At 34.9% G+C, this 27443-nt stretch overlaps 1 protein-coding gene across 7 annotated transcripts in view; it reads left to right on the forward strand.

Moving 5' to 3' along the window:
• LRRC7 (leucine rich repeat containing 7) overlaps positions 1 to 27443 on the forward strand; it is a 194984-nt gene that overhangs the window by 140360 nt on the left and 27181 nt on the right. For 6 of the 7 annotated variants that reach the window (XR_015742889.1, XM_026700110.2, XM_087930017.1 and 3 more), the window contains 10 exons: positions 5033 to 5162; positions 6162 to 6277; positions 9276 to 9345; positions 10311 to 10410; positions 11050 to 11174; positions 15370 to 15420; positions 16553 to 16753; positions 18339 to 18450; positions 19502 to 19682; positions 20698 to 22372. Coding sequence is in view for 6 of the 7 variants with exons in the window: in XM_026700110.2 (XP_026555895.1) it covers positions 5033 to 5162; positions 6162 to 6277; positions 9276 to 9345; positions 10311 to 10410; positions 11050 to 11174; positions 15370 to 15420; positions 16553 to 16753; positions 18339 to 18450; positions 19502 to 19682; positions 20698 to 22372 (2761 nt within the window). In the remaining variant the exon portion in view is untranslated. The remainder of the gene's footprint in view (positions 1 to 5032; positions 5163 to 6161; positions 6278 to 9275; positions 9346 to 10310; positions 10411 to 11049; positions 11175 to 15369; positions 15421 to 16552; positions 16754 to 18338; positions 18451 to 19501; positions 19683 to 20697; positions 22373 to 27443) is intronic. The other variant, XM_026700109.2, reaches the window with a different exon arrangement.

Consider the following 27443-nt stretch of genomic DNA (forward strand, 5'->3'; position numbering starts at 1 on the left):
AGAAAAGCTCGAGCTCTTGCCTGCACAAACAGGCTGGTTATTAGGAGCCCATCTTCCTTGGCACTCTTTTGGTCTGTGCATTTGGTGTCCCCCCTCCCCCCCTGCCCCATGCCAAAGGAAAGCCAACTGGGCTTTTCCTTCCCTCCTACCCTTCCTCCTGCTCCCTTCCCCCCATTCAATCCCACTTCGGGACAGAGGAGAATGCACTGGAAACGTGTGTTGGCTTTTTCAACATGCCTTTCTCCGGCGCTCGCCCGCAATTCTTCACATTCCTCCAGGCCTGGCTTGCTAAGAGGGGAGAGCAACCCTGACATTTCTGCTGCCCCCCCAGGAAAAGAAAGCATGTAGAAACAGTTCTCGCTGGGGTGAAAGAGCAGAGATCAGAAGGCACAGGCAACAGAAAGTGGCGCTTTTCAAAGGCGGCAACTTCCGTCTTCTCTTGCCTGTGCCTTCCTCGATCTCAGCTCTTTCACCCCAGCAAGAGCAATGTTTCTGCTAACTTTTCCTGTGCTTTCCCCGGGCAGTGATGGCTGGGGCTTTGGGGGTGGGGGGCAGCAGAGCAGAGTGCCGAGTGGGATGAGGAAATTGATGCCGATGCCCCATTCCAGACCTCTGAACTGAATGGTGAGTGCAGACTTGCCCACTCCGCCCCCTACCACCACCACCAGCTAGTACTTTTCCTGTCCTGGGCCATCCCTACCTCCCATGGCCATCGAGGAAGAGTCCAGGCCAGGAGAGGCAAACTGGAAGGTGTGGGAGTGCTGCACAAATGCAAGTAGCACAGCACTCCTGCACCTTCCGTCCATCTGCATTGCCACTTCAGCCCCCTCTTACTGCAACAGCACCATTACCTCATCCTGCCCGGCAAGGGCTATGCTGCTTTTAGCAGGTTTGCACTCGGCCAAAGAGTGGGAGCCAGCAGGTAGGCGGGCTTTGGGGGTTGCTTTAGGGGGACATTTCTCTGCGGCCCAACAAAATTTTCTCATGTTTTGTTCCGTAAACTGATAGATGTTTGACACCGTAAATCCTGAGGAGATAGACAAGATGTTTGGTGCAATTAACATGACCACCTATCCTTTAAATTTATGACCCACCTGATTATTTAAAGTTGTCCAGATAGTGCCTGGTGGCTGGGCGATGTGATAATGAATGATCCTTGATTAAGGGAATGGCTCATCCTTCTCCTCAAGAAGCCATCGCTTATCTGAACAATTTCTCCAATCTTCTTGTTAAGATTTCAGCTTAGAGGAACCAAGATGAAGTAGATAACCTAGATCATTTTTAAAATCAGGATTCAGACCAGAATATAGTATGGAGATGGCATTGATCACCCTTATTAATGACCTATGGCTGAGCTGGGATAGCGATGGTGCAATTGTCCTGGTCCTCAGTAGCTTTCAATAACACTGATCATGTTATCTTTCTGGACCAAATGAAGGTAAAGGGAGGAGGAGGGGAGGCAGAGGGACAGGCACAATGTTGTGATAGTTCTTATCCTTTTTCCACCACCAGTACCAGTTGGTGTTGATGGGATGGGGAGAGAGAAAAGAGAAAAAAATGTGATTGAGCCAGTGACTCCTGTTTAACATCTACATTTAAATCACTGGGTGATATCATCAGTCAACAGGGGATTGGATATCAGTATGCTTGATCAATTCGCTTGAGTTCTACATTTCAACTTCTACTTGACTAAGAGATGTTTAAGAGTTCTTGTTTTTACAAAATCATTATTTTGACAAAGAATTTTGTTAGAAGTTAGAAATCTCCTTTATCTGTATAGCCAGCCAGCAAACCTATCTATCTATCTGACTTACTTCCTTCCTGGTCACTGAACTATGATTTTTCATATTTGCACAGATCTTTTCCTCCAAATGTTCAGAAACATTTCTGAAGACAGCTAAAATATGTATTTCTACACTCATGAATCAAGAGATTTAAAATATTTCAGCAATACTTAAGACCTATTTGGTCTTCGAATGTCAAGTTTCTCTGAACATATTCAATCAGAATAATTGATTTTAAATTAATGAGCAACCATAATAGATAATTTTAAATTGATATAATAATATATCATTAATATAGTAATTTATAGTTATTTATTAACGTAACTTCAAAACAAATGATTTCAATATTGTATTAATGAATAATTAATTTGCAAACTGGAGAACTATACAGTTCTTTCTATAAGATTACATCAATGTTTAGAGTCATATTACCAGGAACGTCATTAGAAACCCAGAGTTTCTTTCCTATAATAGTTTCAGCTTTATTTATTTCAGGCCATATTGACAATTATAAAGGAATATTACATCTCTTAGCATGCTGTAGAGACAATGAATCATGACTGTTCTGCCAGGTGGTCTGTTAGAGTACAATGCTTATGGCTGGATTAGCTTCTGTCAGTGCAAGCATAAAGTAGATCTCAGCTAATTTTTCTGAATGTTAGCTTTCAAAACAATTGCTTTCTCCGGTTTGAATGACAGCTTGGCAGCACAAACAATAAAATCAAAAACCTAACAGAGCCTTCAGCTGTTCTTTGCAACCTAGTTCACTAATCACCACACAGCTTTAAAAAGGATGATAGATTTCAGTCTTTCATGCAAGTTGAGCAGCTACTATTGGTAGCAGAAAAAAATGGGAACTAAATAGGTTATTGGTTATAAATCAATTGTTTTAGATTTCTTAGACTAAGGAATTTTAAAGATAACATAAAAAATAGAGGATTTACAGGATTATCATCCTTTTTCATGAGTCCAGGCAGTTTGTGAGAAAGAAGTTTGGAATTGGGACATCTGTAAAACATATTATTACAGACTGTGAGATATCAGGATGTGTCCTCTTTCCACCTACATTTCAAAACTGGTAGTCAAGAATATTCCTGTTAAATAATAATTGTTCTTTGCCCCAAATCCTCCCCTAGATTATTCAGAGATGATTTAGATAGCTGTAAACAGTCAATTGTAGATATTTAAGTGAAATTCTTCAAGTTCTAATTTAAATAACAATATGAAGATGTACTTAATCAATCAACTTCAAATTCATAGTTTGGTATATGTGGCTTAATTTTACAATAACTACAGGTAGTCCTCGATTTATGATCTCAATTGAACCCAAATTTCTGTTGCTAAGTAAGACATTTGCTAAGTGAGTTTTGTCCTATTTTACAGCCTTTATGCCACATTTGTTAAGTGAATCACTTAACAAATTTGTAACATGTTTAGTTAGTAACGTATTTGTTAAGTGAAATCTGGCTTCCCTATTGACTTTGCTTGTCAGAAGGTCACAAAACATGATCATTGACCCCATAATACTGCAACCGTCATGAGTCAGTTGTCAAGTATCTGAATTTTGATGACATGACCATGGGGATGTTGCAGTGATTGTAAATGAGAAAAATGATCATGTCATTTTTTTTTTCAATCACATTGTAACTTTGAGTGGTCACTAAATGAACTGTTGTAAGTTGAGGACTACCTGTAATCATATCACCAAATACCTTTAACAGCAATTGTTTTTCTCTGTATTTCTTTTTCCAATACAAGGTCTATATAGAATGGTACTTATCAGTCTGAAAAACAAATCATTTCTACAAATGATAAAAATTTCCCTTGAATGTCTCATTTCTAAGGGCTGATACAAGTAACATAACTTTAATTGTGAATTTTTATTTTTTATGGTCATTAAGAGAATCAAAGCGGGGAGGTATAGTCTGTTTTAATGCAGTTGGAATTAAGAAACAACTATGACCAAACAATAGAGCCTAAAGAAATCATAGCATTCAAGTAAGAGCAACCAACAAATCATTAAGTTTTTAAACTAAAACATTTTTTTTTAAAGCAAATGTTGTATGGTATTATGGTTACAAGTATATAATACTTCAATTTCAATGTTTGTCATTTTTTCTTATAGGAATTGAGGGTTTAAAAATATTGATAAAATTCATTTCATTAATACCATATTTTTCGGAATATAAGATACACTTCCTCCCCCCCCAAAAAAAGTGGGTGGAAATGTCTGGGCGTCTTACACAGCAAATATTGCCAAAGCTCTGCCCACCCACCGGCCCCCACCCTTTGACCTCTGCCTCCCAGCAAATTGCCTCCTTGCAGCAAACAGCCTGGTCAGCTTCAGCACAGCCTGATTAGCACAAGCAGCTGGTTGTTAGTAGGATCAGCCTCCCAATGATCAGCTGTTTCAGGCTGCAGGGATTGCCATCGTCTATTGCCGCCTCTGCATGCCCCATTTTTGGCCTCTGCATGCCCTGTTTTCAGCCTCCACACACCCATTTTCTGCCTGTTCCGATCCCCATCAGCCAGAACTGGCCAAAAATCAGGTGTGCAGAGGCCGAAAACGGGGCATGTGGAGGCTGAAAATGTGGTGCGTGGAGGCAGCAATAGATGATGATAATCCCTGCAGCCTGAAACAGCTGATCATTGGGAGGCTGATCCAACCAACAATCAGCTGCTTGTGCTAATCAGGTTCTGCTGAAGCTGACCAGCTAGGTGCATCTTATACTTCGGAGCGTCTTATACTCTGAAAAATGCAGTAATTTAACCATTCCTGTTTCATTTATATACATGTTGTAGTACAGAATAAGAAAAAATTAATTTTGCTATACACACACACACACACGTATATATTTATCCGCATGTTTTGACAAATATCTATTTATAATTTGTATTTTTTTACATTAATGCATACACATTACTAAACCCTCACATAGAAATCTTCTTACGTAAAGTAGCTTTGAGTCTGGAAAACTGGCAGTTTTTGTTGACAATCGTGGTACTGAATAGATTATTGCTTGCTTTAATATGAAAGCAGCTCCAAATCTCTATCCCTTTTATACTTCCAATGTACCTTTATTTTGTAATTGCAAAAAAAAAAGTGCCAGATAATTGATATTTTCACCCAGTGAAAATCTTATGCCTATTTACATAGTTTACAAATCTGAATATAGAAAGTTAATTACAAAGAAAATAATGATTAATCCCTTTGAGAGCTAGACTAACAAATGCACTTAACATTTCAGTTTATCTTTATTAGAAGAATTTGACTGCAGCTGTAATGAACTGGAGTCTCTACCTCCCACCATTGGCTATCTGCACAGTCTCCGAACTTTAGCTGTAGATGAAAACTTCCTGACTGAACTTCCCAGAGAAGTAAGGATTTATTGGGAAATACAATCTATTTCAGTAATACCTAGTCTTCATCTAAAATATTTTTTTCATTTGTATCATTATTAAAAGGTATCAGGACTGTGTGCTTTAGTCATTGGTTGAACTGGAAATGATAGCATCCAGGTGGAGTTTGAAATGTTCTAGTTTGCAGTAGTTCCAGATTTAATTATAAGTGTATTGATGATGGCTCCCTCAGCGATCAAGTGCTTCTAAATTGCTTTCTGTACAGAAAAAAATGCAGCAGCTAACGCATTTCAAAGAGAAAATGATAAGAGTCTCAGGAGATTTGAAGGAACTTTTATGTAATATCAATGTAGTATTGGTCTGTAATGTGGAGAACAGTGTTATGAATACTGTGTTAACAGGCAGCAAAAGCCATCCCGTATAATTCCTTCTGAATAATTTATATTGCAAAAACACACAGCGGATTACTGGAAACTTTCCTTCCATAATAGTTGAAGGAATACTAGCATCCAGCAGACCACATCCATAATCCATCAGCACAATTGAGGAGGACCAATTTCATTTTGCTTTCAGATTTATTTTGCCTTAGTAGTAATCTTTTTTTGAAAATGCTTGGCCCAGTGAAAAAGCCAATAATGTCACATCTGTCCCAATTTCAGAATTTTTAATCATACATTGTGTGAGGGACTTTTATTTTCAACCTTCCTAATCATTGAATCAAGGAAGCATGTTTTTTATTCTGTCTGAGCTTTTGGATTCATGCTGGAGCCCATCTTCAGGGAGAGAGAAGTTCCCTGTGGATGGGCTCCAGCATCGGTCCAAAAACTCAGAAGACAAACTCTCTGGTCCCAGTGACCAACCCAAATTGGATCCCGCAACAATATCCTGGGGCACGTATATTTGCTTTCATTTGTGAAAATTAATGAATTTAATTAATTTGAAGGCATCACAATTCATTAATCCTAAACGGTTGTTATACCACTGAACATGTCTAATAGTTGTCTTTCTTATCTACAGATTGGCAGCTGCAAGAATGTAACCGTCATGTCCCTCCGTTCAAACAAACTGGAATTTCTTCCCGATGAAATTGGTCAAATGCAGAAACTCCGTGTCTTAAATTTGAGTGACAACAGGTAATACTTTTATTGTTTTAAATTTACTTATTTTTTGAGCATCACAAGGATAGAGAACCATCTGCTGTGTAAATTACTAAAATATTCTTCTTTTAAAATGCTACCAGATTATCAGTTGACAGAATAACAAATACAAATTTATACTCTTTGCTTCAAGATATTTTTCCCTCAGGAAGAACTTCTGTTTTGGAACGGTTATATTTTGCTGCTCTAGTTATTTCATTCTTACCATTAAGAAGCTGATATTTTTTAAGGAACTGATCAATGATAATATAATCCATATAATTAGAATTGAAGGAAACAAGAAGGGGGTAACAACAACAAAAATCAGATTAGGTTTGAAGTAGCAGGTAGTAATTCGGTATCTACATGATCACCTAATTGGGGGCAATAATTAAGAAACTATTTCTGACTGCCAATTGCTTAATGGAGTTGAATATAAATACAAGGAAACTGGCGCAGGGCAAGCAATCTCGTTACTCTCTGGTTAATCTCTCTTATCCAAAAAAGTTGAGAGTATCATTGTTCTGACCCAGCTTCCCAACACAACAAACCCTCTGAAGTGAACTCAAGGATTCATTTATTTGGACTGCCAGCAGCCCTCGCAAAGTTTCTCACTTAATGCAGGTTAACAAGTCCATCCGGCTGGAAGATTGATAATTGTCTGCCACATCTATTCATCTGCCTTTTATCTCCAGAGCTAGGGTGGGGCTTTGTTGGCAGCAGTGGCTCTTCCTTCCCAAGGATCAGCCCACGGATTTCCACTGCTTTCCTCTTCTCTGCCTTCTGCACATCCACACATCAGGCACTGGACCCAGCTGTTCCTCCTCTTCCTCATCAGTCACCTCTAGACCCAGGGGCTGTTGACTCTCCATCTGTGGGATGATGGACAGCCCAGGCTCTGTCTTTGTCTCTTTCTCTGCCAGCTCCATTCCCTCTTCCTCCTTGGAGCTCTCAGTTTCCCTTGATGCTGACTCTTGACTCCCATGCCTCTTCTGATTCAGCTGCTGGAGGGACCAGTGGCCAACAGGCCACAACAATTTCAAAATACAAAGACCTGCAAATAGAAGTAGAATGACTGTGACAAAAGACAGCAAAAATAGTACCAATAGTGATAGATGCATTGAGTGCAATCCCAGGACATCTGGAACACCACTTGGACACATTAGCATTGATAAAATTACTATCGGTTAATTGCAAAAGGCAGCTTTACTCAGAACAGTTTACATCCTGCACAGATATCTCTAACACCATGAAACAATAATATCTGTCTATCCCAGGTCTTTGGAAAGAACTCAATAGGTGGATAAAAATGTCACATCCCAGTTTAAATATCTGTCTGACTGTGTGATCAACCATAACATAAATAATTGCAGGAGGAGAAACAGGTACTAAATGCAAATAATTGTGCTCATTTAGGTGAAACAAGTACTAAAAGGCAGCTTGAACTAATTTAAAAATACCTTTCCTTCCTCTAGCTATTAATTGAAGAATTTGGCTATGTACACTCCTAAACATTTTGCAGTATTGTAGGCCTCTTGATATCAACCGTTTAAAAAATAAGTGTAAAAATAATACTACTACTTGTAGCTTCCCATTGACATCTGAATTTAGGTATATATAATTTTGGATAGATAATTCTTTTGTTCAGATCTGTTCTTTCATTTAATACAAAGTAATTTGGAGTTCAACATAAAAGCTTCTTGTGAATGGAATGTAATTCATATCCTTAGATTTCTTTTTATATGATAAATTCTGGGCATGCTGTATCATAGAGAGAATGAAAATGACACCAGCATTTGTATGAGCAACTTCAGTGGCGTAAGCTGGTTTACGTGTGCATCAAATTGTTTTCATCTTTTTGTGGCAGAAGCATGAAAGGAGTGTCACATCACATCTTATACAACATCTATAGTCAATGAGACAGTGTATAGCAATGAGATTCCTTCAAAAGCAAGAGAACTTGCTACATAAATGGAATAGCTAAAATATTTTTTTGAAATGGATCCTTATTGGTTTTATACAGGTAATTCTCAACTTACAACAGTTTGTTTAATGACTGTAACAATGGTACTGAAAAAAAGCAACCTATGACAGCTTTTCACATGACCATTCCAACATCCCCATGGTCAAAATTGATCAAATTCAGATATTTGGCAACTGATTCATATTAATGACAGTTGCAGTATCCTGGAGTCATGTGATCAGTTTTTATGACCTCCTGAGAAGCAAAGTTAATGGGAAAGACTTCTAACTAACTTAATAACCGCAAGTGATTCACTTAGCAAATATAGCAAGAAAGGTCGTAACATTGGGCAACATTCACTTAACTGTTTCATTTAGGAACAGAAATCTTGGACTCAATTGTGGACATAAGTTGAGGACTACCTGTATGAGCACCAGTTCCAAAATAATAGTTTAATAAATCTAATAAATCAGAATCTCAATCAAGTCTCTTTTTCATTTTTACTGTTATATATTATCATGGAAAAAATTAATATGACAACTAATTTAAATAAATGTCTTCAAATTGTAAATAAGAAAAAAAAATCAAGCAACATCATAAAACAGAAATTAGGGCTAGCTGGAATCTATACAGCCAAAAATATTTTTAAAACAATAAAATATATTCCTATTAAATATATTTAAAACGGTGTTCTTTTTAATAAAAGTGAAGTTTCTAGATTGCAACTAATTTCAAAGTGCTTGACAGTTTTTGCATATAGATGAGCAAATCACAGCTAAAATTGTTGGTAGTATCATTTACTATTTTAACCATCTAAAAATTTAGGAAACATTTTTAATTTTAAATGAAAAAGTTAAATTAATGTTTCTATTAAAAGATTTTTTAAATAATTGAAAGATATATTACAAATTACTAAATATTTATTGTGGAATACTGCAAAGTGTTGTTTAAATAATTGGCAAAGTCTAAACAAGTATTCAGGAGGGATTGATTTTCTCTAAATATTTGTGTTTGTTTGTATTTAAAAAACAGGTTAAAAAATTTACCCATAACTTTTACAAAGCTTAAAGAACTTGCAGCATTGTGGCTTTCAGACAACCAGGTATGTATTTAATATCCATTTGTATATAAACAAAAGGGGACTGGTATACCGGCATTTGTAAAATTCATTATCATCATGACATCATTAAGTCATAATTTCAGGTTGTGCATTTTGGATACAGAAATATAAACAGTACGTTTCCCCAAATTTTTACCTGTTGTCAATTTTTTTAGTAAATCTGCTGATGGTAAAGAACTTGGATTCTTGGTAAAAGAACTGACTGTCGGGAAACTGTCTGCAATATATAGACTTTTTGTTTCTTTTTTTATGAATAGTATTTCCATATTTTTTTAGAAAAAGTAATTAATAAATAACTTTGTTTTGAACTGACTTAAGTGCAAGATTTTGGTTTATCTTAATATATCATTTGTCTTAGTAATTTAAAAGTAAAAACACATCATATTGTGCTTTAGTATTTGTATGAAGCCAGGCATTATCAAGGTGTTTCACACAAGAAGAAGCTCAAGACCTGTTTGATACTATCCTATCCCTACCCTACCCTTCAAATGCAAAATGATACTGCAGTTTTTCTCTGATTTAAGTGAGCCAAGCAGAGATACTATAAGAAAGGATATACTGTATATGTAAAATGTGTGTACGGGAGCGTGAATTTCATGTGTGCTTCTGAATTGTATCCATAGATTTAAAAACAACATATTTTTCTTTCTGCATCAAAACAGTATGGCAACATAACGAACAATAAATAAATCACAATAGTGCATCATCATTCATCGTTTGTAGATGTTACAGAGGTCATAATGCAATACAATTTTGTACCTGAATATTAAGTTTTAGCAGGTTTTCATTTTAAATAAAGGTTATTACCAGTACCCTTTGTAACAAAATACTACTTGTTAGCATTCATAATATTTTTAATTCCATAATTTAATTTGCTTCATTGTTACTTTTTTCCCATGAGATAGAATGTTATATATTGTGCGTGTGCATTTCTCTTTAATGTATAGTCTAAGGCTCTGATTCCTCTTCAAACTGAGGCGCATCCAGAAACAAAGCAAAGAGTGTTAACTAACTACATGTTTCCTCAGCAACCTCGTGGTGATGAAGGTAAGATTATTAACCGTTTTTTCTGAATGCACAAAATAACACAATAATTATTTAATATTGAAAAGTAAGTAGAAATCTTATTAATAATTCTGTTGTTTTTATCATTGTAATATCATTCAAATCATTTACATATTTCTGAAGCAATTTCAGGAAGGCATGCCTTGTTTAGTTTTACAGATTTCCTGGCCAATTTATCCTAGATTAGCTTTTGCTTTCTGCAGTCAGAATTATATCCCAAAACCAGAGTGTTACAGAAACTAGAACTTGCATAGATTTAGAAATAACAGATCTCAGTATCAAAATAATTCTATATTTAGGATGGCAAGTCTTAGGCTGTTTATTATAATATCATAATTTGGGGGTTATGTTATAAAGACTTATAATGAGTGAAATTAAGCTCTGAATAATTTTCAATAGTTTTCGAAGGCTCAGGAAATATTTTTGTCTACATGCACTAAGCATAGGTAAGGAAAACAAAAATTCATAGAATCCATAAATGAATAATGTAGAAATGAAAAAAAATACATGGCATGTAACTGTGCCTTTTTATTTAGAGTCATTATAAATTTAAAAGAATAGCAAATAAAATTTGTTAGGTAGTTTATTTGATTCTAGCCATCATTTCTAAATTAATTACAGATTTCCAGTCTGATAGTGATAGTTTTAATCCTACTCTATGGGAGGAACAGCGGCAGCAACGTATGACAGTGGCCTTTGAGTTTGAGGAAAAAAAGGAAGAAGAGGAAAATGCAGGAAAAGTTAAGGTAAGTGGAATTATATTTCTTGGTTATAGTTGCAGTTCAGGTAACATTCAGTGAATATAGAAAATAAATAAATTATGGGTGGAATACCTATGACCTTCTAGAACATGTTGAACCTAAGTTGTCAGTACTCCACTTTGAGGCAGACTGACTAGATCCACTGATAGTTGTTTTTCAGCAACATTTGGAGTACCATAAATACCCAACCACTGGAATAGTATCTATTCCATGTATGTATGTATCAATGTAGAATCTAGTAGGTACATATATATGAAATATTACTGATTGTATAGGAATATCTTTTGAAATATGGATTGTCTTCTGGGACTTTGCTTGAACTGTGCAGTGTAAGCTATGACAGATGGAATGTTGCAAATGCTTAGAGCCTCTTCTTTTATGGCTGGCAGTGTGAAAGACTACATATTTTTAAATCTGTATTGTGTGAGGACATTCTATGACTCTGATTCTCTTTTTTAAATAATGCTTTCCCTCTAATAGCCATCTTGTCTTAATGCCCATGGTGTGCTTGATAGTTGGTATAATGGCTTGTGACATTTAGAAAGAAAAAAAGTGTCAGTATTATAAATCCCTACTGTATGGAAATTGAAATTACATATTGCCTTCTTACAAATTAGATTTAGCGGAACTAAAATGACTGCATTCTAAATGCCTTTTGTGCCATATTTTTACCGTTTCAAAAAATAGGAATAGTATATGATCAATGGAACTGGATGCCCAAACTTGGCAAATGTCTTCTCTTATTAGTTAAGAGATAGCTGTCACTTTAAAGGACATTAATAAAGGAGATTCATTCTATATAAAATAGAATGAGAGAGAGAAAAAGGATGTTAGATTCATTTACAAAGCCAAATCAGAGGTAATTACACAACAGGGAACATCATAAGAATTCAATTAATTCATTCATATTGACATAAATGTCTTTTTTTTTCAAAATTGCAAAAGCCTAACCCTAACCCTTTATTTCACAAGAAAACTGATACAATATTGATAATGAAACCTTATTTGCAATCTTATGGAAAATATCATTCTACTTTCATAGAATTTTGTATATTAACTATAAGACCCCTTCTTATTTTCAATTCGTTCTTGAATCTGTACATGTTATACAAGGAAAGTATCTCCATTCCATATTCATCAGAGATGGCTCAGAACAGTTTGCTGTCTAAAACAATGACACCTTCCTTTTCCACCTCCTTCCAGGTATAGAAATCAACCAGTTTGACACAAGTGTTATTTCAACACTTTCAATAATACAATACAAATGCAGGACAATCTCCTAATTTGAAGAATACAAAGATTATACTGTTTTTATTAGCATGTGTTTCCTTAAATTGCTATCTCATTCAGTCTAAAGATAGAGTAGATCATATAAAAATGTAGAAGATTGTAGCAAGAATGAAATAATGTGACTTTATGAACAAATACTTTAAATGAAGATCTGCATTTCAGTTTCAATTTCAGCATCCCTGAGGTTTACTTCTGTTGTCTCAATTTCATAAGTAAGCAGTAAACCCAATAAGGTTGATATTTCACACAATATTTCTTATGCAAAAATATCTTAGTGTTTGGCTACAATTAGGATTATTTTGATTAACCACAGAAATAGAGGATAAAGTTATATGTATCATAATCTAATTATTACTGCACTAAATTGAAATGCTGAATTTCCCTTGAGATGATTTGTCTCATATGAAAATTCATCAAATAAAGGGGGAAAAAACAATACTGTAAGATAAGTTATCATGAAAGATATTGATTAGTGGGAATCACGATCAAACAGATTGCAGTTGGAATGGAGGCACCTGGAAATAGTGATATCTTACCCATTATAATAAACTAGCTCTCCTCACAGATATAGCACCTTGAGGCTAGATGCCAAGTTTATTTAAAGCAGACATTTTTAAAATATATTTGATTCTAAAAAACCTGCTAATTAAGTGGTGGTTGGAAGATCAAGGATATGAATAGACTTCATAGGAGAAATAAAGAAAAATAATATCTCTGCCCTAGGACATTGTTTTCCTTCTTGTTGTTTTTGTGATTGAGATTTATTCAAATTTCTTGAATAAATAATCAAGGACCTGTCAGGGGCATACACATGTATACACATAAACACACATAACCCTGCTACACATGTAAAGCAACTTATGTTTATATGTATCACTTATAATTCAACTTTTTCTGCCATCAAATACATTTCTACTGAAATGCTGATAAATTTCAATCTCCTTTAAGAACAAAATTATTTTATGTAATGACCTAGGTGTTGTTCCAGTTCCATAGAAAATTTCTATAAAGCACACAAGAGCCATGGTTTTGCTCCCCCTCCCCCCCATCAATTTAAAAAGAAGTATGAAGTAAATACATTTGACTGGGAAAGTCAAACAGCTCCTTGCTTCTTAAAAATTAAGAACTCCTTTGAGTTGGGAAAGAGTCTTCATATCTATAGTAATACAAATATAAAACTAGTTTGCAGTTGTTTTCTTCCTTTTTTGTTTGTCCAGTGCGACTGTGTTTAACTTTTCATCAATGAAATCATTTATTTTTCAAACAACATAGTGCTTGAAACAAGAGAAAAATGATAACCTGATGAGGAAATAAAATGTTCAAGTAAATCTCTTTGAAGCTGGTTGATCTATTCTAGCAGTAAGCATCAAAATGAATTGTGGGTGGGCAGCAGAGTTCTTTGCATAAATACAACTTTTACTTCCTTCCACTTTGCTTCTTTCAAAGTGGGTTTTAGTGAGATGTTTTGTTAATGACTGTAACATACATACAATCTGGTTTCGTCTTCAAGTAAAAATAATTTTATACTTCAAGAAAAAAATAACTAATTTATATTCTCTTTATATTTACACAAAAACCCTCAAAAAGCATAAAATATTTCAGCAGAAAATAGAAATTGACTGAAATATTTAAATAAAATAAAATATTAAAAATAACTTTCCACTGTATTCCTTCTATCTCTCTATAGGCTGTTTATGAGGTTTTAAATTTTACATTTTTAATATTCAGGGAGGTAGCATATATATGATAAATACATTTTCAAAATATTTACATGGTAAGTTATGTCTTCATGTGAAAACCCTTGGTACTTCTAATAGTTACAAAATTGCACAAGAGCCACTGCCAGTAAGATTTTATGATGGATTCAAACTGAGCAATAACAAATATACATCTGTATACATTTTATCAATACATTACAATTTTTTCCAATGCAAAATGCATTTTTGATTTTTAGCAAATCCATTGTGATTTTAATTTGATTAAAAAATAATCTAACCTTAACAATAGACAGGATTAACTGGAAAACTTTAATTAACCACAATATATAGTAGAACACAACCCTATGAACAAACAATACAAGTCAACAACAAAATTCTAAAAGTACACTGAATTTATTTACACTAAATATGAATTCACACATTCGGAATTTATCTGAAATCAGACTCTGAAACTGTAATTTGATTCCAGATTCTGGATTAAGAAAAAAATCCTGTTAGCCATAATTATTGTTAATATGATAATATTAAAATTTATTAATATGCTAATATCTCTGCAAGAACTAAAAATCTGCCAACAATTGAAAATGCATTCTTTTAAATCCTCATATTAAAGAGACAGTGGACATATGCCTATTAATTTCACATCATACTGTAGATGTAAATATAGAAAAAGATCAGCATTTTTCCTAAAATGGTTGCAAGTCTAATGAAGTGGGAAGTTTTTCAAAATTAAAATTTAAGAAACTTGAAAATATTGCTTGATATCTAATCAGATATGTACTGACAGGTAAATATTTGGGTATTTAAAAATATTTTCTTACAATCTCATCCAGGTAATGAAACATAGGGTAAAGATTTCATCTTAAAACTGATCAAAATAGTTTATATCTTGCCTCTCTGTCATATGCACTGCATAACGAAGGCACTATTTTAAGGGGCAAAAGAACGGTCAATATCAAAGGCCTGATTTTCAAGAAAATGCTTGTCCTAAAGCAGCCTGCTAGGTACTTATAAGTTGCTTTTTACATTTAACTGAGATGGATCTTATAACACATTTTTTCATAACAAATCTGCATTGATGAATCTTATAACATTTGCTTTTGGTCAAGTATATCATTGTTTGCTGAATTGAATTTGACAGTAGAAATTAAAAAAGAAATTCTTCTATCCAGGAATATTGCACTTTGGAAGGTTTTTATCCCCAGCGGCATGCTACTTCTGAGGTAACTTTAAATGTGAAACATAAAAGACCATGAATAGAAAGGGAGTCTAGACTGCATTGGTAATTATCCTTTTTAATATTAATATAGGAATATCTTCACCCTACTTCTATCTAGCACATCTGAGAATAATTTACCACTGAAAAATAATATTGATCTAAGATAAATTGCTTTAGTCAGATATCTTTGTTTAAGTTTAGCTACTTTGTATTTTAGTAGTTTTTCCAATGCATGCACAATTTGCTTATGTCCCCCCTTTTTGTAGATTGTATTGGGCATCAGTTAAGCCATCGCCCAGATAATGTTTAATACAAGTGCTTAGATGAGCCTATCAGCATTTGCAGTCTTTAGACTATCAATGAAAGCTGTAGTAGTGTTATATCCACTCATTACAGTTAAATAGTTCTTGTGCAGGACATTGACACCATGTAATATTTTATATTTGCTACTGAGGTCTATGTTTCGATGTGCTTGTCTGTAATGCGTATTTTATTATACTTCAACATTGAGTGTAAATTTGTACCATAGTCTGTATTTTTCATATCAGTCAAGCTTTTTTGGATGGATGCCTATTAAGCTGTGTATGCTTTGGAATCTTGGCTGTACATCTATTTTTTATGTTTGTGGTAAATAAAGTGTCACAGTTTATTCAAGTATACCCATTTATCAGAGAAAAATAATAATTGTTCAATATTGAATGCAATTCACTTAAGTTTTATAGCTTTTATAGACTAAGGACAATTAGGCTTCTTTTGAGTTGTATATTTTGGGTACAGTATATTCAAATAAGCAGTCACAATATTGTGTTATCTTTATATTAGTGAATTTCTAGAATCTGCCTAAACTATTGGAGGAATATTTTGCATCATAAGTATCAAGGTATAATTTTGATCACATTTTTATCACTGACAACAATGGATTGGAATTCTGCACCACCCTATTATATGTGATACTGGCTTTTGCATTTCAAAAAGTGCAGTGTAGCAGATGTTCTATGTTAACATTGTCTCAAATTCCTAAATTCACTGTCTGTGTTTTGCAATGTATATCACCTTGGTAATCAAACTGAACAGTTTAACAATTATTCTTCTTTTCTGCTTCTACTTTTAATTTATTTTGTTAACTACATATTCAGGTTGAAATAAATTTAAAGCGTTATCCAACTCCATATCCAGAAGATTTAAAAAACATGGTGAAATCTGTTCAAAATTTGGTGGGAAAATCTACTCATGGAGTGAGGCCTGAGAATTCAGCACCATCTGCCAGTTCAGAACAAGTTGTGAAAGACAAATTTGAGCACAAGTGGCCCATGGCAACAAAAGAGCTGTCAGTGGAGGTAACAAAGAATAAACACCAGTATTCTTTAAAGTAATGATTTTAAGATTGAAGCAATATCTGTCTGTCTGTCTATCTCTATTGTTATTGTCTATTATTCTCCAGTAGTTATTAGTAATTATTCTACTGATTTGGAGATCTGAAGAACTTCTAGAGCTAGATCAGGGCTGTCAAACTCATGGTCCATCGGGCCAGATGCATCATGCACTGGCCACACCATGTCCAGTTTAGCGAAGAGGGGAAAAGTCCCAATACATCACATGATGCTGCTGTGACAACATGAGTTTGACATCCCTGATCTAGATGGCCCAAAATAGATGATCAACAGAAAAGTTGGTTTTCTCAAGAGAAGATAAATATAGAAGGGAGGATGTTTCATAACAGTTTTAAGAAATATGGAAGACCCCTTGACTTATGAAAGAAGCATAATCATTAATTTTAAGATGGAGTGTTCTTTCAGCAATTTTGCACATGCATTAGAAACCAATTGCACAGGTAGATTACTTTCTGTACACAAGTCATTTTTTTTAAAGTATTCTATTAATAATAAAAACTAAGTAAAACCATTGTTACTACAGATAACAAAAAAAAGAATGTTAGTATACAAAAACCTTGGTGGTATAATATGAAAATAATGTCAGTATAGCTTAGCTATCATCCAGAATGGCACTCAATTGCAGGGAGGAATCAATGGATGAAAATTAAAGGAATAGTAAAAATTATCATGTTTTCTGCTTGTCCTGCAACCTGACCGGTTATAAAACTCTTCAATGCCAGGTACAGAGTAGAAGAAGTAAATTGAGAAAAAAGCAACAGCAAGAAATAGGAAATAATCAAGTTTGAATTTAAATACCTTAGGTAACATACGTTGCAACAGAAGATATAGAAAACTAATCTAAAATGCCAGATTGGGAATCCCAGAAAAATAAGCAAACAACAAAGTCTAAAGGTCTAAGACGAACATTATAACTACAGCAAAACAAGCAATACTCGCAGTGTAAAAATCATTTTCACCTGCAAGGGAAGGTGAAGATATTTACCCTAGGTCCATTTTTAGCATACAGCTGAGCCTCATCAATCACCTTGTAGCAGCTCATCTATTTTCCTGCCAAAACTTACAGTCTTCTAGCACTTCTGTGCTGTGTAGCCTCCTGAATGTGCGCTCAGTGTCTCTCAGATCAGGGTCACTTGGTCTTGGCTGAGAAGTCCCTGAGGTGGAAGGTTCTGGCAAGCAGGATTGAGTTCCACAGGCTATTCAGGTCTACTCTGCAGCATGGAATTACTGAGACAAGTAGTCAGCAGGCTCTCAGTAGTTCCAAACTGTCTAATTATGTGAATTTAGCTGGGGGCACATTGTCATGCTTTTGTGAGCATGAGTTTGCTAGTCATGCTTCTTGATTTTTAATATGTAGGTTAATGTTTTGGATAATTTTAATACTGAATTCTGCCAGATAATGTTTGCCACTATCTTCCAAGTGAATGTGCTTAGTATTCATAGTTCTCATAAAAGTATAGTTTAAAGTCCACTGAAAATTGCATCTTTGTCTTTATGATATTCAATTTTCCAATATTATTCCAATTTACAGGATTCTTTTGTACACCCAGTGAATGACATGAGGATAGGAGAACTTCGCCCCTCAATGACTGATGCACCATTATATCAACCAAAACTTGTTCTCTTAGGAAAAGAAAAAAAAGGTATTTGATTTTTCTAAACTCCTGTGTCATAACTGGAGATAATGGGTGAAGAATGGTGCAGAACTATTATTGTTCTTTATACAGAAATGCTTTGTGGAAAATGCTTTTAAGTATATGATTATAAAGCATCAGACTGATCTTGAATCCTGAATACTGTAGCATAGTTGCTTGCACATCAAACTATATGTAAGTAATTTTACAATACTGTGGTCATAGATTATTATGACCATTTGATCATATTGAAGTTGTAGCTGAGAAGATATTGCATTGTTATATATCTTGAAAATAGTTACAGTACTTTCATTTACTGAGGAAAGACAACTGATCCATCTTCAACCAAAGTTCCTGGGCCATATTGCTTGTGACCTTTGCAGTTTGCTTAAGCTCATGGAGAGTGTGGAATGCTGCAAAAACATCCTTCAGTAGCAAAAAAAATATCAATTCTTCCTATCGTTATAATTAATATATTTTAATCAAAGAAAAATAGCTATTTTAACAAACATATGTATAAGTGTGAGAAGCAAAGTGCAAAACTATAATAATAAATCAATGTGCTGTGTAAGGCTAGCTGCATTAATTGATTGCCATAATCTCTGCAAGTGTCCGATGTGACTGAAGGTTATCAAGCAGAAGATAATGCTGATTAGCTGCATTTGTTTTTTATGTGGAGTCCAAGCAGAAGCACATATGAAGACATGTGGCTAAACAGAAAAGAAAAGGATTGGAAATCACTTTTCTGTGTTTAATTATAACATATATTTTGTGTGTGTGTATGAGGTGGTTAGAATGCAGTATTGCAGGCTAATTCTGCTGACTGCCAGAAGTTCAATCCTCACCGGCTGAAAGTTGATTTAATCTTCCAGCCTTCCAAGGTCAGTAAAATGAGGACCCAGATTGTTGGGGGCAATTTGCTGACTCAGTAAACTGCTTAGAGAGGGCTGTAAGGTTCTGTGAAGGGTATATAAGTCTAAGTACTATTGGTATTTTGTTTCCTAAAAATTCATCCCTGAATTTTTAATTTCATATTAACAAGTTACTTTGCTTTTTCCAGAATCAACTGATGAGTCTGAAGCCGATAAAGTTCACTGCATGAATAACAGTGTTTCTTCAGGCACATACTCAGACTACTCTCCATCACAAGCTTCTTCTGGGTCTTCTAATGCTCATGTTAAAATAGGATCTTTGCAGACTACAGCTAAAGATGCAGTAAATAATTCATTGTGGGGTAACAGGTGTGTTTATTTGATTGCATTCAAGTTGACTATAGGGACATATAATTTATTTAACCAAAAAGTTTAAATAAACAGAACTAAAAAGAATTCAGTAAATCCTACATTTAAAAAACCTGAAAGTACTCTCTGGTAGCATGGGCTTGTGGACATCATTATAATTTCAGCCAAATTCAGAGAATAATGCTCAGGTCCTGATTCTTGTGTTTGATTTCTTGATTTTTCTGAGAATCTCCTATCCAGAATTCAAAAAAATGTTAAGCCTCATGAATGAATCAAATATCAAAGCTTCTTATACCTTTCACAGATTCCCAAGGGTCTATTTCTACTGAAAATACTAAGCAAAGGTCATAGAAGGTTATGTAATGATTATGTGTCATCTAGTTTTTCTTAATCAATATACACCTGTTTATATTAACTACTGGGCAATTTTATTCCTTCAGGGATATAGCCAATTACTTTTTGAAAGAGGCTTTGACATTGATGGTAAGCTTAGTGCTATGTGCTTAGGTTCCATTAGTATATAAATATATTCCTGAATTTATTATGAAAGGAGGGAGGGAGGGAGGGAGGAAGTAAGGAAGTTATGTTTGCTTTTCTGTTAATTTTCTCTCTCCTTCCCTCCCTCATCCTCCAATTTATCCTTCATTCCATTTCTGCTATTTAAATGGAAAACAATTCATTCCAAGGTGGATTTCATTGATAACAAGGAAAGAGCTAAGCACATCAACATAGCTTAGAAGTGTTTCATTGGCCTCATTGTTCTGAAAATTGATCTGTTCTGCTTGTATAATATTTTGTCTATGGCAGAATTTAAAACAAATCAACTTTGACATTAACAGATCACCCACATTCTCAACTAATTTTCATATTCCACTCCAGTCTAGATTAACATTCCATTCAGTAATAGATTGGTTAAACTATGTATGTAATAATGATCAGGTATTTGTTAACGTTTTAATCTGCTGTAATTGACTGTTTTCTGATGCAGGCTTTTTTAAATATTTGTTTTTTGCAGGCTTGTCCAATCTTTCCCACAACCCCTTGAGACCAAGCCTTTACTCAGTCAGCGGGAATCTGCTCCAGCAGGAAATTTACAGCAACACAATGATAGGCGTCCAATGAGTGATACCTTTGCTGACAGTTGGAATGACAGCTCTCACTATGATAACACAGGATTTGTGGCAGAGGAGAACACTGTGGAGAATCCTAGCACCAATCCTCTCTTAAGCTCCAAATCAAGAAGCACATCTGCTCATGGACGCAGGCCTTTAATAAGGCAAGATAGGATAGTTGGTATTCCCCTAGAACTTGAGCAATCCACTATACGAAATACCCCTGAATCAGAAGTGCCTCCATCAAACCCTTGGCAGAACTGGACAAGAACACCCAGCCCCTTTGAAGATAGGACAGCTTTTCCTTCTAAGCTGGAGATCACCCCTACTAGCAGCCCTTTACCTGAAAGGAAAGATCTTGTTAAAGACTCTCCTGAAATATCTAGTACTTTTTCTCCAGGTACACCATGGGAATATCATGATTCCAATACTAACAGAAGTCTCAGCAATGTCTTTTCACACATTCACTGTCGCCCAGAGCTTTCTAAAAATATTATTTCCATCAGCAAAAGTACAGAGAGGCTTTCTCCAATGATGAGAGATTTAAAAACAAGCCGGTTTAAGAAATCACAAAGTATAGATGAGATAGATATTGGTGCATATAAAGTTTATAACATACCACTAGAAAACTATGCAGCTACTACTGATAACGCAGGGATACATGACAGACAAGATAAGATGTTGGGGCCAGAACATGGAATGTCTAGTATGTCCCGTAGCCAGTCTGTGCCAATGCTTGACGATGAACTGACTTATGGGAGCGTAAAGGTCCAACAACAGCAAAAACCCTCTGTGACTAAAAAAGTATACCAGTTTGACCAAAGTTTTAATCCTCAAGGATCGGTAGAAGTGAAAGCTGAAAAGAGACTACCACCCCCTTTCCAACATACTCCAGAATACATTTCCCAACAGACGAAAAATGTCTCTAAGGATTTGGTTAGTCCCAGAGCCTACCGAGGATATCCACCCATGGAACACATGTTTTCCTTCTCACAGCCTTCTGTTAATGAAGAGACTGTCAATACTCAGTTGACAAGTCAGGGATCAAGGGCTGGATTTTTAAGAAGAGCAGATTCATTGGCCAGCTCCACTGAAATGTCCATGTATAGAAGAGTCAGTGAGCCTCATGAAATGCCTCAAAATGATAGGTATAACAGACATCAGTATAGAGGAGCTATGGAACGCCAAAGCAGCATTTCAGTGTCTGAATCCCAGTTTCTTAAAAGAAATGGCAGGTATGAAGATGAACACCCTTCATATCAAGAAGTGAAAACCCAGTCTGGAAGCTTCCCTGTTAAAAACTTAACGCAAAGGAGGCCTTTGTCTGCAAGGAGTTACAGTACAGAGAGTTATGGTACCTCCCAAACCAGGCCAGTTTCAGCCAGGCCAACAATGGCAGCTCTATTGGAAAAAATACCATCTGACTATAACTTGAGTAACTATGGTGAGAAGCCATCAGATAACCCTGATTTAAAGACAAGGCCTACCCCTGTGAAGGGAAATGAGAGCTGTGGTAAAATGCCTGCTGACTGGAGACAACAGCTACTTAGACATATAGAAGCTAGAAGGTTAGACAGGGTATGTCTGGCATTCCTTTGTAATTCATGACTTGAGTTTTTTTTATATTTAAAATTGTTGTTTGCAGTGATTAATATGCTATTTGTTAATGTTCTAAGCATATCTCTGTTAAGATAGATAAATGTGTATACATTTCAGGAATTCTTGAAGAATTGAGGAAAAGCCTCACTCATATTTCAGATAATGCCTAAGTGATGACTTACTGTGTTTTTTAAGCTAAACTATTTATCAAGACACTACTAAACTGAGGCTGTATTTATATTCTACTTTTTTACATTATAAAGAGAAAATGACAGGATAAATTCCAAAGCAAAAATGATGTATATTTATGGCCCAGAAAGACTTTTGCTGAATAGGCACAATCCAAAATTCTGAAGGACATCCAGAGAAATCCATTAAAATCACTGAGTTTTTTCCTATGTTTGTGAATAAGGCTATCTTTTGTTGTACAGTGATAGATGTGCCACTCAGTCATGGCAGATTAATGGGTTGATTTCCTTACCCACTATAGAAGATCAATTACAGGAATTAATTACATGTTATAATAATAATACTTTATTTGCGGTCACAGACCAAAACACAAGTACAACAAAAGAAGAACAAGGGAAAATTAATTATGAACAATTGGTGACCAAAAACTTGACTAAGGGGAATTATGGCGTTCTTCTCTGATGGTTACAGCTCTTAAATTAAATTTGGAAACCAAAGAAGTGATATATGAGGAGCCATCCCCTAGACAATACAAGAACAAATTATTAACATTGGGTCTAGAAGGGTCTGTTTCAAGGAGAGACAGTAACTTAGATCTGCCTGCGTTATACATAGGGCAATATAAAAGGACATGGTGCACAGTTTCAACCTCAGCTCTGTCACAGGGACATAGCTGCTCATTAATCGGGAGCCTCTTAAATCACCCATCCAGTAGTGCTGAGGGCAGAACATTAAAGCGAGCTAGGGAGAAAGCTCTTCTACACTTGGGAATGGTTAGAGTGTAAAAATAGGAAGCCATCCTCAGTCCGTAATATTAATTACATGTTGATGTTCTGACACCTAAGCCTTAACCCTTTGTATTTGGAAGTAAATTAACTGATTTAAGTTTAATTTACAGTATATCTAGGTATATTTATGAACTTTACCTAAGTAAAAAAAAACTCAGAGTGAGCTAATTCTAAGTTACATTACAAATGTACATAAGAACAATGTTTTTAAGTAACAAATAACTGGTAGATGTACAGATTAACTCAATGAAAGTTGGTGTTTTTTGCACAAGGTAGACATAATTACAAGTCATTGTATTATTTGGAGCCATAATTAGGATATTGGTGTTTACTCTTTGAATAAAATGTGTTATAGGAACTGAAATAGCAAAAAATAATTTAGAAGTTCTATATGTAGAGAAAGGAGCAGTATATCACATATGATTTAGGATTTTCTCTGACTCTATTTTTCACAGCTAATTCAATCTGAACTTATAATTTCAGCACAACACTGTTGCAGGGAAAAATTTTCTATGTCTTTCCTTTACTGATGTTTTCATTGTGAAATGAATTCATTATTCCCAGGTCTATGGATTCCATGCAAAGTACAATCACTTATAACTTTTATCCACTGAGAGTAAAAGCAATAGAGATAAGCAGTTTTCAGTAGGAGAACAGTTTGAAAGGATTAAAAAATACAATTTCTACCTGAAATATAACTTTATAATTGTGTATAAGAAAAGGGAACATCTCAGGATGTTCTTAGAAAATTACACTGAACTACACTGAAAGAATTGCAGAACTGTTTTTTTGTCTTAAACTGCATTTTGTAGTTAAAGTGTAAAAAATATTTAAATGTTCAAAAAATGAGATTACACTAAATGTGTACATGTATTGCTTTTGATTTGTTGAAAGACCTATCTCTTTCATAGACTTTCTCAGAAATTTTTTTCATCAGCCTTTTAAAGCCTTACAATTTACTTATTTGTTTTGTCTACTGTTTTTTCTTCATCTAGATTGCCTTGATTATAGGTTAAATACGAAGAAGTTCATCTCTGTAGATTCTTGTAAAAGAAATGCAAAATTGAGATAAACAAATATGTCAGCAAAAATATTTGAATTATTTTGGAAAATGTCAATCATATAATAGTCTATATGATTCATATTTTCCTTGTGCTCAAATTTTCTGTCATTTTTTTCTGTTCAGTTGTGTCTGATTTTTGGAAACTGCCTAGACAAGTTCCAGAAGTTTTCTTGGCAGGGATTTTCCAGAACTGGGTTGCCATTACCTTCTTATAGGGCTGAGGAAAAATAACTGGCCTAAGACCACCCTACTGACTTTGTAACTAAGATGGGACTAGAACTCACAGGCTCCCAGGTTTTAGCCTAATGACTTAACCACTACACCAAATTGTCTCTTGCCATAAAATTACTGTTACCCTAACCACTACATGTATTTCATAATCTATTGCTGCATTTTGAATCTTTAAATAAGCAAAATGAAAAAGAATGAATGTCTGAAAGCAGTTCACAGTTTAGCTGTGATTCAGTAAGTGGTAAATTAACCATTCGGTTATAACAACTACTATGTGGAATACTGCATATATGGAAAACAACTATATCACAGAGCTTATTTTTAACTTATCTAGTTTTCATGGACAAAAGAAATATAAGCTGTTGATTTCTATAATCCTATGAGTGTAGAATTATGTTTTTGTAATTTCAGTGCTAAATCATCACAAAATGAAAACTCAAAACTTGCATGGGTTTAATCTAGTTGAAAGTGTTTAGGAACTCACTAAAAGTTTAATCAATGTGGTTTAATGTCAGTATCATTGGAATAGCCATATTGGAGAGTAGTTTAGAAAATGAAGTACTGATATCTTTACAGCAATTAAAAGTTTGGAAGTAGAAGTTTACAAAATTGAAACTCTGTCCTTTCACCTTCACTTTTCCATTTAGAATTACAAATGCATATTTCTACAACTAACACACAGTTGGAACTTTCTGCAAGAAAAAAATTGAATATGAGTGAATAGGAGCAGAGAAGTGAAAAGTAATAGAAGCTATAAGTCACATACCATAGTCACCTTCCACTAGAATAATCATCATGTGCTCTATATGGAGCCTTCCTTGGAAAGCTACAACTGATACAAAATTCAACAGCCCAAACAGGGATGGACATCTTTATATGGAGCCTTCCTTGAGAGGCTACAACTGGTACAAAATTCAGCAGCCCAAACAAGAATGGATATCCTAATATAGTTGGCAGACAACATTGCTTTGGGAGCTAAGGCTACCATTTGGTTTCCAGGTGCAATTCAAGTTTCTGTCACCTTCAAGTTATTGTACCCTTAAGACCTTAGATTACTCCAGATCAAGTTATCTAAGTAACCACCTTCTGTATTTGTCTGCCTGTTATAATTAAACTGAACAGTCAAGTCCTGTCAGGCCCCATCTAATATGAGACTGTTATCTGATGGGACCTCAGAAGTGAACTTCTTCAATTGCCGCTCGCATTATTTTGGAATTCCCTCCAATGGAGTTCCTTTTTGCGCCTTCCATCCTGGGTTTCATAGACCTGATTGCTCCATATAGCACAGAAGATGTATGAGTTGGAATTTTGCAGGCACATAATTCGTATAGTTACTACTAATTATTTTGAGGGCAATTTTGTCCATATTGTAGATGTTCTTGTTTTTGAGGGAGTTGCCTTTTTATGCTTATCTTATTGGCAGAGGAATGAGCAGCATACCAACCACTGCCCACCCCACAGCAGTGGAAAACTTGTCAAATCTTCAAGATAGACCATGCATGCCAATTTACTTATTTATTTGTATCCCACCTTTTATTATTTTTACAAATAAGTTAAAATGGCAAACATATCCAGCATATCTTCCTCTTCCTGTTTCCCCTATAACAAAAACTCTGTGAGGTAAGTAGGACTAAGAGAAAGTGACTGGGCCAAGGTCACCCAGCTGTCTTTCATAGCTAAGATGGGACTTGAACTAACATTCCTTTTATTATAAGATTATAGAAACAGAATCTTGCAACTTTAAATGCGCTTTCCTTCTCTCTTCCTTTATCTTATCAGAAATAGGAAGCACTGTGTGTGAGACATTTCCTGAAGATACAGTTCTTCTCTGGACTCAAATTTCTTTTATCTAACTATAGTTATATCTCTTCCTCTGGTCCTCATAGTTATTCCTTGTATTCATTACATCAACAAGGAATTAAAATTATGTAAATGGCTAAATATGATAAGTAAATATTGCAGTATAGATCACTCGTACTATTCATATTTTTATGGACATGGAGCTGTATCCTTTGATAGAACAGCTTCCCTCTGAGATGAGAAGCATCATCTGTACTATATATTTATTCATTAGATTTTTTTATCCCACCTTTATTACTTTAAAAGTAATTCAAAGCCGCGAACATACCTAGTACTCCTTCCTCCTATTTTTTCCACTACAATAATCATGTGAGAGGTTGCTTCGGCTGAGACAGAGTGACTGACCTAAAGTCACCTATCTGGCTTTCATGCGCAAAGCAGGACTAGAATTCACAGGCTCCTGGTTTCTAGCCCATCACCTTAACCTTACACCAAACTGGCTGTCATATGCCACCTCATCACAAAAAAAGCTTAAGATAATGATGTTATGATTTCAATTATATTTTTCATCGCGTTTGTTTTCCACATTGCTTGACTGAAGTCTCTTGGTCCTTTTTTAAAAAAAGAAACTTATGTGCTTAAATAAGTGACTAAATTTTTTAACCTACAATCAGTTATAATAAAGTTATTTTCCTATGCTCAAATTAATTGCAATCTCACATAGGAGCATGGAAGACAAGGAGATTAATAGTGGAAAAAATATAATTCAAAGTAGATTCTCAAAAATGTGCTTCAATGAATCATTATTCTGAACAACAAAGTTCATATTCTAATTCCTGGAAAAAGGGCATTTAGAGTTTAGAGAACACAGAAAGAGAGCTCAGAAAGCAAAAAGAAAATAAATATTGTATTTCTTGAGGTTTGTTTTTTGTTTTTTTGTTTTGCTACATGCTGCTAAAAGGCTCAGATTTAAGATTGA

The sequence above is a fragment of the Pseudonaja textilis genome, chromosome 3 (genome assembly GCF_049901715.1).
Source record: "Pseudonaja textilis isolate UNSWEBS1 chromosome 3, rPseTex1.2, whole genome shotgun sequence".
Classification (NCBI taxonomy): domain Eukaryota; kingdom Metazoa; phylum Chordata; class Lepidosauria; order Squamata; family Elapidae; genus Pseudonaja; species Pseudonaja textilis.